Source organism: Populus alba, chromosome 3, assembly GCF_005239225.2.
Source record: "Populus alba chromosome 3, ASM523922v2, whole genome shotgun sequence".
Taxonomy (NCBI): Eukaryota; Viridiplantae; Streptophyta; class Magnoliopsida; order Malpighiales; family Salicaceae; genus Populus; species Populus alba.
In genome coordinates, this window is record NC_133286.1 from 12,230,567 (window position 1) to 12,248,683 (window position 18,117).

Consider the following 18,117-nt stretch of genomic DNA (forward strand, 5'->3'; position numbering starts at 1 on the left):
TGGTTAGTTTGTGTCTCCTATTAAATGTTGTTTTTTTTTAATAATTGTTTTTAGAAAACATATTTGAAATATAAAAATAAATGTGCAGTGTATGATGGTTAGTTTGTATCTCCAATTATATGCTGGGCAGGGATTTTCTTTGATTCTTTTTTCCTTTAATGTATTGTAAACTACAAGGGAAAAGGTTTGATTCCATTTTCTCTTAATTTATTTTTAATATGAGCAAAATTTAATCTTGCATTCTTTGAGAAGCTTCCATGTAATTTACAAATTTAAGAGGTTTTGAGAACATGATAAAAATTATTTTTTAAAGTGTTTTTACTTAAAAATATATAAAAAATAATATATATTTTTATTTTTAAAAAATTATTTTGGATATCATATGAAAATATAAAAATATATTATTTTAAAATAAAATAAAAAAGTTTAATTTTTTTAAAATACTTTTAAAACATAAATATAAATATTTTAATAAATAACACGCGTTTGAACAGGGGTGTATCTTGACAATCACGGTCAGACTCCGAGGCAGCTAAGGATGAAGGCAAGTATTTAGGTATATATTAATAATAAAACAGGAGGTAAAAATTAAGTATCGATAAAATACTACATTTCACATTGACGCAGCTGGTCTCCTGTCCGTACAACGTTGTTTAATGTTTCTACCATCAGGTGTCTTTCCAGCAGCTGATCAAAATTTCCATGGCAAAATTTTATGTTTTCTTCCTTTTCTTTTAATTTATTATTTTCGTTTTTAACATGGTACAGCCATCAGGGGGCCCGAAGGTGCTGAAGTGTCCCTTTGGGTCGATTTATGAGGAGGACAAAAAACTTTTTTCTCGAGGTCGCTAATCAATGCCTATAGAAAATATTAAAATATATATACTAATTTATTATGCTGTAAATTAATTATAAACTTATTATTAATATTATTTTTAAGAAATATCTTCATGATCTCGTTAACATAATTTTGCTTTTAATATGATTTTTTTTATGGTTGATGGAGAAAAGTAGCCTTTTCTTTAGTTTTAATTTTATACTCGCTCGTTGCGGACTTTGACGATGCTGACTTTCTTTTTTAAACGAAACTAACTTAAACGCGTAGCATGCATGTGAGAAGTGGTCAGTAATTTTTTACTCTCTTTCCAATCATACCCTTGATGTAACCATATAGCTCTGATATTATTTGTTTTCAACAATAAGGTTGTCTATGTAATTTTATACTAGTTGGAGGGTATATTGAGAGCCAGCCTCTCTATATATAGCAGAGGCTGTTGATCAAATCAATGTTGCTCGGTTCAAGTAGCAGTGGCTGTTGTCTTTTGAGTGCCCAAATCTTGCTTTGACTCTTTCATCTCCCTCTCTCTCCCTCTCCCAATGGCTTTACAGATTAGCTCAACGCTTCCAGCCCAAAAACTTCATCTCTTTCAGGCCAAACGTGCCAGCTTCAAACGCCAACACTCTACGCTAAAACCCACCTCAACAATAACTCTTTCTTTAAATTATTCCAGTTCATCATCATCATCAACCGAGCAAGCAAAAAAACACCTAGCAAATCTTGAAAAACTCCTCCAAAAACAAGTCCCAGAACCAATTAACCAAACTGTCTCGCAACCAGTTCACAGAATTTCTAATAATGGGTCCTTGGAGAATAACTGGGGAAAGAACTTATTAGAACGTCTTAATTCGGTTAGAGTTTGGCCTGAAATGAAAGCAGCTGAGGAAATGTCACCTAGACATCTAAACAGGCTTCAACGTTTGTTATCCAAGACAGAGGAGTATTCTCCGAGGAACCATCTTGGTCCTCGGTGGCGAGAGTATCACGGTAGCAATGATTGGAAGGGACTTCTTGACCCACTCGACGAGAATCTCCGGCGAGAAGTTGTGAGATACGGAGAGTTTGTTCAAGCATCTTATCACGCTTTTCATTCTAATCCCGCCATGTCAGCAGCGAAACCTCCATTACCACAACAGGTGGCACTTCCCGATAGGTCCTACAGAGTGACGAAGAGTCTTTATGCGACTTCCTCGGTTGGGTTGCCTAAGTGGGTGGACGATGTGGCACCGGATCTTGGGTGGATGACCCAGCGGTCTAGTTGGATCGGGTATGTTGCCGTATGCGAGGACCGGAGGGAGATCCAACGATTAGGAAGGAGGGATATCGTTATCGCATTGCGGGGGACTTCTACCTGTCTTGAATGGGCAGAGAATATGAGGGCCCAGTTAGTTGAAACCCCTGGAGAGCACGACCCGACCGAAATCCAACCGAAGGTGGAATGCGGGTTCTTGAGCTTGTATAAAACTGCAGGGGCTAACGTGCCTAGTTTATCCCAGTCTGTGGTTCAAGAGGTGAGGAGGCTTATGGAGTTATACAGTGGTGAGGCCTTAAGCATTACAGTCACAGGACACAGCCTCGGTGCTGCCTTGGCTCTACTAGTAGGCGATGAATTAAGTACATGTGCGCCACACGTGCCACCAGTCGCAGTTTTCTCCTTCGGTGGACCTCGTGTCGGCAACAAAGGATTTGCAAACCAGATTAATTCCAAAAACGTTAAGGTGTTAAGAATTGTGAATAGCCAGGATGTTATCACGCGAGTCCCAGGAATACCCCTGGTAGAACAGCTAAATGACAACATGCCATTGGCCTACGCACATGTTGGGACAGAATTACGTGTAGACACAAAGATGTCACCGTATCTAAAGCCCAATGCTGACGTGGCATGCTGCCACGACTTGGAGGCTTACCTCCACCTGGTTGATGGGTTCATCGCCTCGAACTGTCCGTTCAGAGCAAATGCCAAGAGGAGTCTAGTTAGGCTGCTCAATGAACAGGGATCTAACGTGAAGAGATTGTATACGAGCAAGGCACAGGCCTTGAGTTTGAGTTTTGAAAGGAAAGGACTGGCCGCTTCCGGGTGTTTGCCGAGTCCATCCTGACAACCTCTCTCAGAGGGCGTTGATTAGTGATTATAGAGACAATTTCAAAAGCAAAAATTGTATTTAATGTTTGACCAAATAATTGAAAAAAATCCTCTGGATTTTTCTTATGGAACTGGCCCTGCCAAGGTTATTGAAAATTTCACATGCTTTAGCACCAAAGCAATAGTTTCATACCGCTTTTCTATTTTCTGGGGATTAAACGATAATTTTGTCCTTTTTTTGTCTTAATTGTTCATAATTATCCTTGCGTTAATCATCTTTTCAACAATACCTTGCTTAAGGTCAGCCCTCGTCGTAAGTTGTATTAGTTTAGACAATTACAAAGTACTTTTCTTTGTTGTATTTCCAAAGTCGTCGTCTTTTGTGGTCTTGACCATAAAAAGAAATCGTCGAGGACCAAAGGTTTCGGCCTTTTCGCCGCCGGCAATCCATCAAGAATAAGAGCGTACTTATCCGTGCGGTTGGAATGTATTTCTAAAAAATCTTAGTTTAAAAATAGTTGTTTTAATTGTTTTAATGTATTCATATTAAATATATAATATTATTTTAATATATTTTTAAATAAAAAACAACACTACCCTCCTATTTTTATTTTATTATTATTTATTTGCGTAGAAACAAAAAAGAAAAAAGAAAGGCACCATTCCTAGTCACGCGCTTTCGAAGAAAAATCTTATGTCGAAGCTTCAGTCCCGTGTTAGACATAACTATCCATTTTTCACCAGTTTGTGGGATCGAGTCATTCTATCTCTGTCATGCCCGCTATGACACAGCGGAAATAGAATTTGATTTTACATCGGCTGACGAGTCCTTTTCTTTTAAAGGGGAAAGAAGAAGAAAATAATTCAATGCGATAATAAATAATAACATAATAATTTGTTTTTTTTTCCACTCACCATTACACCCTTGGCACCACACCAACTTTATAAAATATCCCGGTACTGATATGCAAATTTAGCCTTGTATCTAATTAAGAGGAAAAAACTAACAATAATGAAATTGTTCAAAAATAAATTATTATTTTCTAAAATTTAAATTGATCTTATTTTATCTTTAATACACCACATGAAACCCTAAACAATAAAATTAATTTTTTAAAAACAATCTTGATGATAAAAGTTAAAAAAAAAAGAGATGTAGTGCGGATTTGTGCTAAGCCTGTGAGCTCGATTTAACCTAGTCAATCGAAGCCCACCTAAGCCTATATTAGATATTATTTAACTTTTTTCGGGCTCGACTCGACTATTCTAAACTCAATTTAACTAGGTCAAACTAAATTTGATTGAACTCGTATTAGTTTTTGTTAGATTTTTTTTAGCTTGATTTGATAATTATCAAAACATTCCCAGCATAAAATTTGGTTTGACTTGGTGAAGTTCTAGCTTGGATTAAGTCCTTTTATACTCAGTTTAATTAGACAATCTAGTCCTTTCTTTCTTTCTTTCTTTCTTCTCTTTCTCTGTAATTGCCAGTGTTCATGTTGACAATTTATACGTCTAGGAAGATGTCAACCTGTTCAAATTACACTTTCATTAGTTGTCTGTCTATACCTTTCCAACCTAATTTTATCCGTAAAGAGAGCCTAGGATCAAGGAAAGTTTCCTATGGCTCCATCAACTCCTAAACATACATACCAATACACCGCCAATTTATTTTAACTATTAAAACTTGGAGAATATTGAAAGCATGTAAATAAACTCAATAAATTTAGAATACAATTAATAAAATAATTATATCATGCTATTCATTTATACATATAACTATCCAAAAAATTTTAAAAAATAATTTTGAGAGATTTAACTTAACTGGTCTACTTTTAGGTTTGCTCCCTGTAAGTCACATGTTTGAGTTTTATAAACCTCATGGCTACTAAAAATTTATATAACTATTAATTTTATAACCTATAAAATTAGTTAAAATACACACAAATTAATCTAGATATCTACCTTAATCTAAAAAAATTAAAAAACTACCTATAATCGTGTCCAGTAGGTACATTGCTGACATCACCAGGGCTAAAGATAAACAAAGACAGCAAGCCCACATGATAAACTTACACCCTTCCATACACTAACATCACATACTAGGGTTTTTAAGGACCAGGTTTCTCCTTACCCACACTCCCATATTCTCTCTGCCGCATTGGCTAGGGTTTCCCAACACCGTTTACTCTCCTTGCTAACTCATCTTCTCGCCTCCCAAACACTCCTACCCTAAACTACTATCAGTCAGCAATGGATTTAAGCAATCAATAAGGGTCTCTTGGTTGCTATTTTAAAGAAAACAAGCTAAAGGACTCTATAATTATTTGTGCTTTTCAGAAACTCAAAGAGAGAAATGGCAACCGCGAACCCTTTTGATATCCTTGGTGATGATGACAACAATGAGGACCTTTCTCAGCTCGTTGCCGCCGCTCAGCTTAAGGCAGCTGAGAAGCCCAAGAAGGCTGATAAGCTAGCTGCTCCTACTTCTCAGCCTGCCAAACTCCCCACCAGGCCTGCCCCCCCTGCTCAAGCTGGTGAGCTTTGATTTAGTAACCCTTCTTTATCTTTGGATTAAATCTGGTACTTTTGGTTTATATAAACCAAGAAACGTGCTTTGAAGGTGTTTCAAGCCTTGAGATTTTTTTTTATGTAGATTGTTTTCGTTTTGTTTCTTTGTTCTGTTTGAATGATAGGTAATGAAAGAAAGGATGATAATTTATAGAAATTGTTGATTGAATAGTTGTTTCAACTTGATTTTTCTTCGAGTAAGCCTACTAGTGTTAGATAGTTCTGGTTGTCGAGGAAATAGAAGAAAAGGAGGACATGTTTATTGAATCTGTTGGTTTTTATCATTACTTGAAATGGGCTTCGTATGTTTTTTTTTGTTTTGAAATTTGGATTTAGTAGGAGAAATTTGTTTAATCTCTGAATTTAAAATAACAACAAAAAACACAATGATTCTGTATTATTCTTTCAAACATAACCTTGTCTGGAATTGAACAAGAAACAACAGTCAACAAAAGCTTCTTGTCTTTTAAAATGTTACTATTTGATGAGTTTTTGGATTAATTTAGTTTTCTAACCTTAGTTTGCTAGAGTGTTGGTTTTTTAGCTGGTACACCTGTTTGCTTACTTATCATTGCAATGCTGGTTAGTGTTGAAGTTCTAGATGATTGGTTAATCTTGTTTTGGTTGTTGGAAGATAAAACTGTTGATTGACTCTACCCATGTAGTCCTGCTAGGTTTCTTCTGGTCAATTTTCGTTTTCTCTACACTTTACATGGTTTACTCTTTTCCATGTATTTTGAAAGTAAATTCTTTGTTTATATGTTTTGTTAGCTTTTTGTTATTTCACTGAATCATAGCACAGGATGACAGCTGAAACAGATTATTGTAGGAGTTTCATATCATGTTTTTATTACTGATGGTTTTTGTCTTCTCAACCAGTGAGGGAAGCAAAGAATGAAGGTGGCCGTGGAGAAGGACGTGGGTATGGGCGTGGGCGTGGTCGTGGTGGCAGTGGCAGTGGTGGATTTAACAGAGATTCAAATAACAATGAAACTTCCTTCACTGGCAATGGATTCTCTGGACGATCCAGACCATCTGAAGATGGGGAGGCTGGGAAAACATCTGAGAGACGCGGATATGGTGCCCCTCGTGGTGGTTTCCGTGGCAGTCGCCGTGGTGGTTATAGCAACGGGGAAGATAGAGAAGGTGAACGCCCTCAAAGGTTGTATGAACGGCACAGCGGCACTGGTCGTGGGTTAGTATTTTGTTACTGAAATATTTATTTTTATGTATTCTGTATTAACCATAAAATTTCCTTCATTACTTGGCATAAAGATTATCATGCCACATGTTGTATCAGGAATGAGATTAAGCGTGAAGGGTCTGGCCGTGGTAACTGGGGAACTCCTACTGATGAAATTGCTCCGTGAGTTTCTATCTTCATGCTCCCAGCATTTTTGAAAATGTAATTATATATGCAATAACTTAGTGATGCTCACATGAATGTTTAAATGAATTCAGGGAGACTGAAGAACCTGTTGTTGACAATGAGAAGAATGTTATAACTGAGAAGCAGCAAGGAGAGGAGGATGCCGCAGATGCCAATAAGGACACTGCTGAGAAAGTGCCAGAAGAGAAGGAGCCAGAAGAAAAGGTAAATTGTTCCTTTGGAACCTGTTCATATCTCGAGTTGTCTTCATAAACAAACAGAAAAGTTCCATCATTGTTATAATTTTTTTTTATTTTTCAGAGGTATTTCTGTCAAGCTGGATTAGTAAGACAGGATTTATTATCTACTGTGAATATAGAAGGATCAGAACTGTTTTAATTTTTTTTGCATGATGTCTGGTTTTCATCTTTTAAATTTTGGCAAGATCCTTCTCCAAGTATCTTGTATATAATCCCTGATTTGTGCAAGTGATGAATTTTTAACTTGGTGTTAAATATAACCAATCAAGGGCCTCCTGTTTCATACAAGTTTAGTGAAAATGATGATGTGCTTGCTTATTTAGTAAGCAATTGCATTTAAGATTCAGTTTATGCATCCCTGGGGAAGTCACTGATAAAATCTTAAATGTTTGTTGGTTAAAATATTTTCTTAACACGTAGGTTTGAACTCATATGGCTGGGAAACAACACAGATGGAATGACCTTGATTACTTATTTTTGAAGTGCGACTTTTGATCTAGATATTTCTATTCAAGCACCTTTTTGTTGTGCTTTACATACATTATCAGCTTCTGTTGCAGCTGTTTACTTAACCTTGGCATATTCTACAACTAAGAGTTTGATTGGTCAAATGAAAAGTTGCTTACATTGATTAATCACCATTCAGAACAAGTTTTGTGTAATTAGAATCATTGGAGTCATACTGTTTTTTTTTCACAGCCTGAAATTCAATTGGTTTCATCTGTATGTCAAAACTCCAAAACATCATTTACCCAGATTGATTTTTCAAGCTATGTAGTGAAATCACAGTACTGTAACGATATCATGGCTCAATTGAAGTTTGTTATGACTAGCTCCAGTGCACGTTGAAATTCAACTCTCTGTTTTTGTTGCCTGAACTGTTCTGTGTTTTCATGCTCTGCTAGTTTTCATAAAACCTTCTCCTTTATTAATAGGAGATGACATTAGAAGAGTATGAGAAGGTTCTTGAAGAAAAAAGGAAGGCTCTGCTTGCTCTGAAGACTGAGGAGAGGAAAGTGGGCTTGGACAAAGACTTGCAGTGCATGCAACAGCTCTCGAGTAAGAAGAGCAACGATGAAATCTTTATCAAACTGGTAAGAATAGTTTCCCTCCTTGAATGTGGAGTTCTGTTTAATTTGGTAGAGGCTAAAAATGCATATGAACTTGTAATTGGTTGCTAGGGTTCTGAGAAGGACAAACGAAAAGATGCTGCCGACAAAGAAGACAGAGCCAAGAAGGTGTGTATTCTTGGTCTCTTAACCTTTTGTTTTGTTTGTGATGTTGGCCATTGTGCTCGTGGTAATCTTTGCCATCTTATGTGTGTGCCGCAAAGTACGAGTACCAACTTTATATGCCTTTACCTCTTTCTTATTATCCAAAATTTTATTTGATCCTGTATTTTTAAGTGACCTAGAATATTTTTTTTCATCATTCTCTATATGTATTGATGATGGTGAACACAAGTATTGTTACTTGAATGCAGGCTGTCAGTATAAATGAGTTCCTGAAGCCTGCTGAAGGGGAGAGGTCCTACAACCCTGGTCGTGGTGGCCGAGGCCGTGGCCGTGGAAGGGGTGGATATGGAAGCGGATATGGAAGCAATGCTCGCGATGTGGCAGCCCCCTCTATTGAAGACCCTGGGCAGTTCCCCTCCTTGGGTGGCAAGTGAGATTTCACTGGCTTTTGTCCTCACATTGATTTTCCCTGTGTGGAATTCCTTGTGATCTAATTGGAGAGTTCTGAGTCGAAGGTTATCAATGGGAATTATGATTTCCTGTGTCAAAAACCATCTCAAACATCTAGTCTTTGGGTGTATACTTCAGATTATTCCTGTGATTCCTTCTCAACTTTCATAACGCATGCATACCCCTTTTTTTGTTTGAGTTAGGGCATATGGAGTCATTACTATGTCTTGGACTCGGTGGCATCAGTTTTGGTTTGTTGTAGGGTAACAGTTTTTTTTAATAGTTTTTTTAATTTATTCCCCCCCCTCGTGTTTCTAATCTATACTTTCATTATTGCTTTAAAAGAAAACAATGAGCAGTTCCTTCAAGGATCGCTATTATTCAGGTATGCTTCAGCCTAACTTCACAGTTTTGCTCTATGATTGATTACTGGTCAAGCTGAGCGTTAGGCATCTGATGAATGACCTCCTACCTGTCTATAGTCTATACGCGTAGAAGCAATGTTATAAAAATCGCATCTTAACTTGTTTTGACATTTCAGGCTTTCTTTGCTTGCAAGAAAGTGATTTCTTGAAAAGCACTTTCCTTATTTTTTTATATTTAGCTGTATTGTGGAAAGCCGGAATACGGAATTGCTTTTTGGTCAAATAAAAATATAAGTTTTAGATTTTTTTAAAAGTTGGAAATATTTTTCATCAAGGATCTAAAATTAAAGTGGTGAGATAGTTTATATATAAACAATAAAATATTTTTAAATGTAATATTATTAATAAATATTAAATTACTTTAAGGAAGTTATATTTTAAGATATATTAATATATAATATAAAAAAATATTAATTCGATATCTTAATGCATATTATACTTTAATCAAGAAAATATATTTGCATAAAAAACATGCTGTATTATCCAATGATTATATATTTTAGATTATATAAATTATGTTATAAAATTAGAATGCCATAGAAAATAAACTATTTTAAATATTTTCTAAACACCAGAAAATAAATATATGTTTATACTATTATATTTAAGATATTTATATTATATGTATAGTTATGTTTTATACAATAAGTTATATATAAATATATGATATAATCAGTTTTTTACCATTATATTTTTTATCTCTTATATTTAATGTTTTATATATGTTTGATTGAAAAAAATTAAAAAAATATATTTTTTTCAGTTTATTTTTCATTAGCATTGTCAAATACTAACAAATATTTTTTTAATTTGTTTTTTATGATATTATTAAATATAAAAAAATAATCCACTGGAAACTCTTTTCTAAAAAAAAAAAGCTATTTTTCTACCAACAAAACCAAGATGGTAGTCCATTGTGCTGCTGTTATTTACAAAGCTCCAAAATGCTAAATGGTTAATTAGTTGAGACTTGATTGGTTTGATTTTCATCAGTTAACTATCTTTCTCTTTTTTTTTTTTTTTAATTAATTGAATCCACCACTTTTTCTTCAAAATAGCTTCCAAGTATTATCATGCTGGGCTGTTCACAAAATTGAAAATAATATAATTTAATTAAATTGAGTTTAAAACTCCTAAGTCGTAATAACATTAATAAAATATAGTGCTTAGCTTGTGCTAAACTCCCAATTACATCTACTCCAACTTGTTTTCACAAAAAAACTAAAAATTCAAATATTTTATCCAGATTGAAGATGCTTCTGTCCCTTGATTTCACAATTATAATGCGTGAGTTTAGTCTTTATTGACGAGGAGGGCAAAAATCAACTATAAACTATTTGTTAATTACAACACCATGTAGTCATATTTTTTTGGACATGATATATCTAGCTATTTAAATCATTCGTGATAAGTTCTATGTTTTTTTTCCAGAAAAAAGTGGATATAAAAACCTTTCCGACGTGTTTTTAAAAAATTTATGTAAGTATTTAATTAAAAAAATCAAGAACATCAGTCATCGTTGTGAGTTGTCACCGAATTTGCAGGGGAGGAACGGGCAGAGAAGAAGAAGTTGTTTCCTCCACGATTTAACTCTGTATGAAGACTTGCAGTGTTACAGTGATGTGAACTCAGCTTCAACCTGAACGGTGAACCGACTATTTTCGATCATATAGCCCAGCAAAAAGCATGCGGAGACACCCAACCACCCGCACGGCACCGTCGCGGTTTCCTCTTTCGGATTTTAGAACGCATTGAAAGAAAACTTCAAAAGGAAGAAAGGTTTTACAAAACAGAAATCTACCAGAGAAGGACTCTTAATCTCATCTCCAACTATTTCATCTACCCCATGCAGAGTTTACTTACCCAATGAAAACCATAACCCAAAAATTCTCTTCTTTTTACTTCCCAAACCTCGGTATTGAAAATGTATTATTTCCCAACAAAACAGAAAACCCCCTTTCCCTCCATTTCCTCAAGACTTTCTCACCAGCCAAACAGCATGCTTCTTCTCTCTCCACCTGCACAATCCAAAACCCAAATGCCGGTCCCAACAGAGAAGCAAATTCCCCAACCAAAACCCAATTGTATCCTATCATTTTTGGCAAATCTACTAAACCACTTCACCACCATGCCAAATCTAGTGACGTCATTTTATCAAACAAGATGATCACTAGCCATATCAGATGCGGCGACTTAGATTCTGCTCTCAACGTGTTCGACAACATGACTGTTAAGACAACAGTTACCTGGAATTCGGTTTTGGCGGGTTTGTCAAAGAAGCGCGGTAAATTGAAGGAAGCCCAAGAGCTGTTTGTTAAAATACCTGAACCAGATGCTGTCTCGTATAACACCATGTTATCTTGTTATGTACGTAATTCTAACATGGAAAGAGCTCAGGCTTTCTTTGAAGATATGCCCATTAAAGACACACCTTCTTGGAATACAATGATAACCGGTTTTGCGCAGAATCAGCAAATGGACAAAGCACGCGACTTGTTCTTGATAATGCCAACGAAAAATGTAGTCACTTGGAATGCTATGATTTCAGGTTATGTAGAGTGTGGGGACCTGGACTCCGCGTTAAAGTTGTTTGAAAAAGCGCCATTTAAGAGCGTGGTGTCCTGGACCGCTATGATCACTGGGTACATGAAGCTTGGGAGGATTGGATTGGCAGAAAGATTGTTTCAAAATATGCCCGAGAAAAATTTGGTGACTTGGAATGCTATGATTGCAGGTTATATTGAGAATCACAGAGCTGAGGATGGTGTAAAACTTTTCCGAACAATGGTGGGATTTGGTATTCAGCCAAATTCGTCAACTTTTAGCAGTGCTTTGTTAGGGTGTAGTGATTTGTCTGCTTTACAGTTGGGCAGGCAAGTGCATCAGTTAGTTTGTAAGTCTCCACTATGTGATGATACAACTGCAGGAACTTCGTTGATTAGCATGTACTGTAAGTGTGGAGTTTTGGAGGATGGCTGGAAATTGTTTGTTCAGGTTCCAAGGAGGGATGTTGTCACTTGGAATGCAATGATTTCTGGCTATGCTCAACATGGAGAAGGTAAAAAAGCTCTGGGTTTGTTTGATGAGATGATAGGGAAAGGAATGAAGCCAGACTGGATCACTTTTGTTGCGGTATTAATGGCCTGTAACCATGCTGGATTTACAGACCTTGGGGTTAAATATTTCCATTCAATGGCGAAGGATTATGGACTTGTAGCTAAGCCTGATCATTATACATGCATGGTTGATCTTCTTGGTCGGGCAGGTAAGTTAGTAGAGGCTGTAGATTTGATTGAGAAAATGCCTTTCAAACCTCATGCTGCTGTATTTGGAACCCTTTTGGGTGCATGTAGAATACACAAGAACACTGAGATGGCAGAATTCGCTTCTCAGAAGTTGCTTAATCTTGATCCAGCTAGTGCAACTGGTTATGTTCAACTTGCTAATGTTTATGCAGCTACAAAAAGATGGGACCATGTTGCTAGAGTTAGAAAATCAATGAAAAGCTGCAAGGTGGTGAAGACACCAGGGTACAGTTGGATTGAGGTTAAGAGTAGGGCCCATCAGTTCAGATCAGGTGATAAGTTTCACCCAGAATTAGCTTCTATACATGAGAAACTGAAGGAGTTGGAAAAGAAAATGAAGTTAGCAGGGTATGTGCCAGATCTTGAATTTGCATTGCATGATGTAGGGGAAGAGCAAAAAGAGCAGCTTTTATGGTGGCACAGTGAAAAGTTGGCAATTGCGTATGGCCTTATAAAATTGCCACCTGGTACTCCAATCAGGGTGTTTAAAAACCTGAGAGTATGCGGAGATTGTCATAGAGCTACCAAGTACATATCACAAATAGAAAGAAGGGAAATCATTGTTAGAGATACTACGAGGTTTCATCATTTTAAGGATGGGCATTGCTCTTGTGCTGATTACTGGTAGGTTGGAAAATTCTCTTGTAGAAGTTTTTGACCCATTAGCTGCAGTTGGACGTGTATGGGTCCCTATGAAGGATCGGTTCTACAGGAGAGGTAATAATAGGCAGACTTTTGACTTCTACTTGATCATAACAGCCTGGTCAAGTAGGCACTTGTCAAGGGAGCTAAGGTTCTTGAAGCCATTCTCTCCTCTATTTGGAACTTATGGTGCATTAAATATTAAAGCTGGTGTCAAATCGTCAAGGACTAACTTAAGCTTGATATGGTGGCAAATGCAGGTGGTTACTTGCTGAAGTTGATTTGTCAATCAACAGATATAGTTGCAACCGTTAAGTTAGATGAATAGAAGCAAGTCCGAGAATGAAATAAGAACAGTACTGAGTTGCATTGAATAATGCAGTTCATTGTTCAGATTAGGTGGTGGTTTAGTTTGATTGAGTTTTCGTGTTTAGAATCTAGCGTGATTGAAAAGGGTGGAATCAGCTGACCTTGTCTGTATATTTGAACAGTATGATAGAAAAAAGCAATAGACTAGGGGCCCTGGAACTGCAATGGCTAGGAAGGGAAGGGGTAATGCCTGGAACTGCAATGGCTAGGAAGGGAAGGGGTAATGTTAACCTGATGAGCAAGGCCATGGGTGTGGTTCAATCTGTGAATTAGGTGGAGTCAACACTCGATCTGGCATGCCCTCGCATCCAGGATTGCGGCAGCTGCTCACCGCTATGATATGCTAGGCACTGAAATCTTAAATCTGCATTGCATTATGAAAGGAGTTGGATGTGTACAAGATTGTGAAGCCATGGCCTTTTGGCCAGTGAGAAGCCTCGTGATGTCATCAGATTGTCTGACATGGCGGTTCAGGAACTTCAGGAGGTTTTTAAAAACTGTGATATCCACGAAGGATACAGGTATATAACGTTATTGCAGATATACGGGAGAATGATTGTGCAGTGTGGTGGAGAGATGGTATGCTGTTAGCCTTGGAGTTTAACCATGACTTCCAAGTTTACCATCCAACTTTCGAGACACTGAGTTTCCAGTGTACCTTCAGGCCACTGGCAGAGGTCATCGGATTATTCAAACTGGGAGGAAAACGTTTCTAATGACTGTATCTCACCAGAGTCGTGTTTCAGGATCAAAGGTTGTCCAGTTATGATTGCAGAAAAGAAAATGACAAATCCCTCGCCATAGCAAACCAGTAATTTGGTTGTTCCCATCACTGGACATTTCATATGACCTTTCAGCCAACCAAATGTGCTACAGTCAACGCCTGACTCCAAGCATCAGTTCGGTTTACTTTATGAGCATTCTAAAGGGACGGCGAAGGTTTTGTTCCCATCCCGCTGTCAAATGGGAAAAGCTGGCGGAGTTGCCGAAAAGAGAATTTTCTTGGCGGCTTTAAGAAAGATATGAGTTTTCTTGCTGTTACTGTTTCTCCTAAAAAAGACAAATCCTTCATTATAAAACAGTTTCTTGACTGATGATTTCAATTGCCCGACTCGAAACGGAGAGCATTTATTCTCTTTACTCTATTCACTAAATTAATTTCTTGAGCCTTGCCTGATATCCAGTCTTGGTGGGTAGGGGAAACCAGAAGATCAAACCCCATCCTCTCTAATAATTATTGCCGTTGTTATCCTGGGCTTTTCATTTTATCTTCTTGAGAATTGTAACGGTTTACAGAATTGATTTCAGTTTTTATATTTCTAAGTGTTCTTTTTCCAGTTACAATGCATGGTTTATACGACTTATTTTTCTATTACGCATATTTCGCAATTCTATTAGAAAAATCACGAGATTGCAAAGCCACATATCAGGTGCATCGGCGTGATCAAGTGCGCACGTTAACAACCAAATATAAAATTAAAACAGCACGATCAAGTTTCTATTTAGTACAGATGTTATAAGGAAATGACGAGGCAAATACTGCTATTAACCAGTATTCCTATTTTGTACAGATGTTTTCAAAATCAAATACATTTAAAAGAATGGAAGTTTTAACATAAGTGTTGAACATCTGACAGAAATGCAAATCATAACAAATAATCTTCATATCAAAGCTTTGAGAATAGACGAACTAGGTTTACATGCCAACATGGTTATAGCATCACAAGCCAACTTCGACTCTCTTCTAAGAGGAGCAGCAACCAGACTTCTGGTTGACAGGCTGTCCTCGAATCTGCACTGTTGGGGGCCTTGCGTTGTTCATGGCCGGCTGGCTTGCCATCCTGATGGATAAGAATCAAAACGTAAGAGGCCAGTAGTCTAAAACATGCTCATGTTATAAAATTCTCCACAATGAGGAATAGTCTCTGGAATTTCTATGGCAAAACGGCCTCTATTCAGCAAGAAAATAATGGATTCCATTAAAATGAGTTTGCAACGTATGGACAAAATTAAGAGTACCTGTTCTTGATCTCTGCGGCCATAGCCATGAAAGCCTGCTCAACATTGGTGGCATTTTTTGCACTTGTCTCCATGAAAGGGATCCCAATTTCATCAGCAAAAGCCTGAATAAAGATGCGATTTCCTTATTAAAACTTCCAGACTCATCTGACTGTCATGTGAACCAATATATTTCAACATGCAAAAACAAACAAAAGAAAGTAGATGACTAAATTACCTTTGCTGTCTCATACGAGACAACTTTGTTAGCAGTGAGGTCGCACTTGTTCCCAACTAGAAGCTTGTTCACATTTTCACTTGCATAACGGTCAATTTCATTCAGCCATTGTTTAACATTGTTGAAGCTCTCTTGGTCTGTGACATCGTAAACAACCTAGCCAAAATGCAATCAATAAGACAAATCTCACAACGAGATGAAAAGTAAGGTATTAAGTAAACAAGGAGAGAGGACGAGAGAGAGAGGCAATCTCACAATGATTCCATGAGCTCCACGATAATAACTGCTTGTGATTGTCCTAAAACGCTCTTGACCAGCTGTGTCCCACTGCAAATTTAGTAAACCAAGAAACACACTTAATAATTATGTACGGAACATTGCCATATCCAAGAAATTTTTATATTGCCATTAGTGCACCACATTTTTATAAGATAAATAGAACAAGCAACTTGTATAAAACATTGTGTCTCAAAGACAGTTACAGCTAACTCAACCTCAAACGACCATTCCCCGCCCACCAGGAAAAAAACAAGAAAAGAAAAGAAAGAAATGCTCAACAAAACCAATTAAGTTGAACACAATTTTAATCGAGATCAAAGCAGATGTTGAGACTGAAATCCAGAAAAAATAACTCAAGAGGCCATCAAGACGATTTTATAACTTACAATTTGTAGTTTAATGGTTTTCCCATCCTGTTCCACGGTGCGGATTTTCTAGACAGTAGAACAAAATAAATAAATAAATCCCATGATTATATGATTGAAGATAAAAGGGAAAAAAAGTGTAAGGATAATAGCTTACAAAGTCCACTCCGATGGTACTGATGTAACTCTCCAGATATGAATCATCCTGTTAAAAAATACATACAAAAAAAAATTAGAGAATCATAATTATTAGTACACTACTAAAGCATGACACATGGATTCCATATGGACAAATAGCTGAGAGAAGAATAGAAGAAACTTACAGCAAACCTCAAAAGTAGACATGATTTTCCAACACCAGAATCTCCAATAAGCAAAAGCTTAAACAAATAATCGCTGCAAAATAAGAATCAAAGTCACATGGTTGTTTTTTTATTCTTTCCCTTTCGTAATACAATCACAAAGATCATCAAAATAAAAGGTTGAAACACCCTCCTACTCCCAATTACCTATTGAAGGAAAAAAAAAAACCAAATCTTTCCCAATTAATAGCGAATTGCAATCGATTGAATTACAAGTTACAAAAAAAAATGTCAACGGATCTGAGGCAAAGCACCTAGATCTAATCATCAAAATCCATCATATAATTAAATCATAATCCTACCATAAACAATTAAAGGACAAAATAAACAAACTCGCATACTTGCGAATTAAGGAATCAATTAATCAATAACAATCAGATCCAATACAATTTCACCTATATCTAACATAATTAAGAGGGAAAAAAGAAGAAGAATTCAAGGGTAAAAAAAAGTGTTTGGTGATGATAGCTTACTATTCAGGATTCATGATTTGATGATTTGAGCTGTCAATGGACCGGTTGAATCGCGTGTTTTATAATTAGATACCGGAGAAGTGAGAAGTCAAAATTGTTGGTTCCGGAGAGAAAATTAACTAAGGTACGAGTTGATCGCCGGGGAGGGAGAGAGTGGGGGGTAATATCGAGGAGAAATAAGGGTTCCGGGTGTGAGAGGCAATACGTGCTGTGCTCTGTCGTGCGGAATGCTTGTTTTTTATTTAAAGGGAGAACTCAATTTTTTCGGGATTTATTTCAAGTGGTTGTGACGTATCTTTTTGTTTTATTGATTGCCACGTGTTCTACACTTTCCACTTATATTACCATATTGCCCATCCATCTGATTAATTGCATGCTTAATGCTCACAGTCACATCAAACATAATAATTACCAAGTTTTATTAAGTGCGTAAATATATTATTACTACAGCTACCAGTTTATTATATTCAAGACATTTGATTTAGTTAATAAAATTAAAATCCATTATATCCGATATATCAAATTAGATTTTTGTTATAAATTCGTTAAATAGATTATAGATTTTATTTTTAATGAGTTTTGTTCATAAAACCACGAGCTTTGAGTCTAATGGATAATCTAGAAATGTATAAGGATATTAAAAACATAATAATTTAAAAATAATATCATCCTATTTATAAACTTATATTTAGAAAAAAAAACTAAATATATCTTAACAAATAAATAAATAATTCTCTGTTTAGTCACATCTACAAGGAAGAAAATTAATATTCGAAAACTGAAATAAACTTTTATAGACTAAAATTATATGTTTTTTTTTTCCCGACCGAGTTTGGACCAGTGATTCATAGGATA

The 18,117-nt window shown here is 36.3% G+C and overlaps 4 protein-coding genes across 5 annotated transcripts; 3 read left to right on the forward strand and 1 right to left on the reverse strand.

The window, feature by feature from the left end:
* The first annotated feature begins 1,294 nt into the window (after positions 1 to 1,294).
* LOC118062909 (phospholipase A1-Ibeta2, chloroplastic) lies at positions 1,295 to 3,047 on the forward strand. The gene has a single exon (XM_035076792.2). It carries the CDS (start codon positions 1,378 to 1,380, stop codon positions 2,935 to 2,937), a length of 1,560 nt encoding a protein of 519 aa, XP_034932683.1. The 5' UTR covers positions 1,295 to 1,377; the 3' UTR covers positions 2,938 to 3,047.
* A 1,977-nt stretch (positions 3,048 to 5,024) lies between these two features.
* On the forward strand, positions 5,025 to 9,107 carry LOC118062830 (RGG repeats nuclear RNA binding protein A). Of its 2 annotated transcripts, none has more exons than XM_035076683.2 (7): positions 5,025 to 5,458; positions 6,372 to 6,687; positions 6,793 to 6,858; positions 6,954 to 7,086; positions 8,057 to 8,215; positions 8,303 to 8,359; positions 8,605 to 9,107. In XM_035076683.2, exons 1-7 carry the CDS (start codon positions 5,278 to 5,280, stop codon positions 8,788 to 8,790), a joined length of 1,098 nt encoding a protein of 365 aa, XP_034932574.1. In that variant the 5' UTR covers positions 5,025 to 5,277; the 3' UTR covers positions 8,791 to 9,107. The 2 variants fall into 2 exon arrangements, with proteins under 2 accessions (XP_034932574.1, XP_034932575.1); XM_035076684.2 differs by having other exon boundaries at positions 5,317 to 5,458; positions 6,768 to 6,858.
* An 892-nt stretch (positions 9,108 to 9,999) lies between these two features.
* On the forward strand, positions 10,000 to 14,870 carry LOC118062832 (pentatricopeptide repeat-containing protein At4g16835, mitochondrial). The gene is made up of 2 exons (XM_035076687.2): positions 10,000 to 13,329; positions 13,439 to 14,870. Exon 1 carries the CDS (start codon positions 11,098 to 11,100, stop codon positions 13,162 to 13,164), a length of 2,067 nt encoding a protein of 688 aa, XP_034932578.1. The 5' UTR covers positions 10,000 to 11,097; the 3' UTR covers positions 13,165 to 13,329; positions 13,439 to 14,870.
* A 148-nt stretch (positions 14,871 to 15,018) lies between these two features.
* On the reverse strand, positions 15,019 to 17,513 carry LOC118062833 (GTP-binding protein YPTM2). Its single transcript, XM_035076688.2, has 8 exons — positions 17,263 to 17,513; positions 16,751 to 16,823; positions 16,585 to 16,632; positions 16,449 to 16,496; positions 16,039 to 16,110; positions 15,784 to 15,939; positions 15,567 to 15,670; positions 15,019 to 15,388 (listed from the first exon to the last, which is right to left on the reverse strand). The coding sequence occupies exons 1-8, from the start codon at positions 17,274 to 17,276 to the stop codon at positions 15,292 to 15,294; spliced, it is 612 nt and encodes a 203-aa protein (XP_034932579.1). The 5' UTR covers positions 17,277 to 17,513; the 3' UTR covers positions 15,019 to 15,291.
* Positions 17,514 to 18,117: the final 604 nt, after the last annotated feature.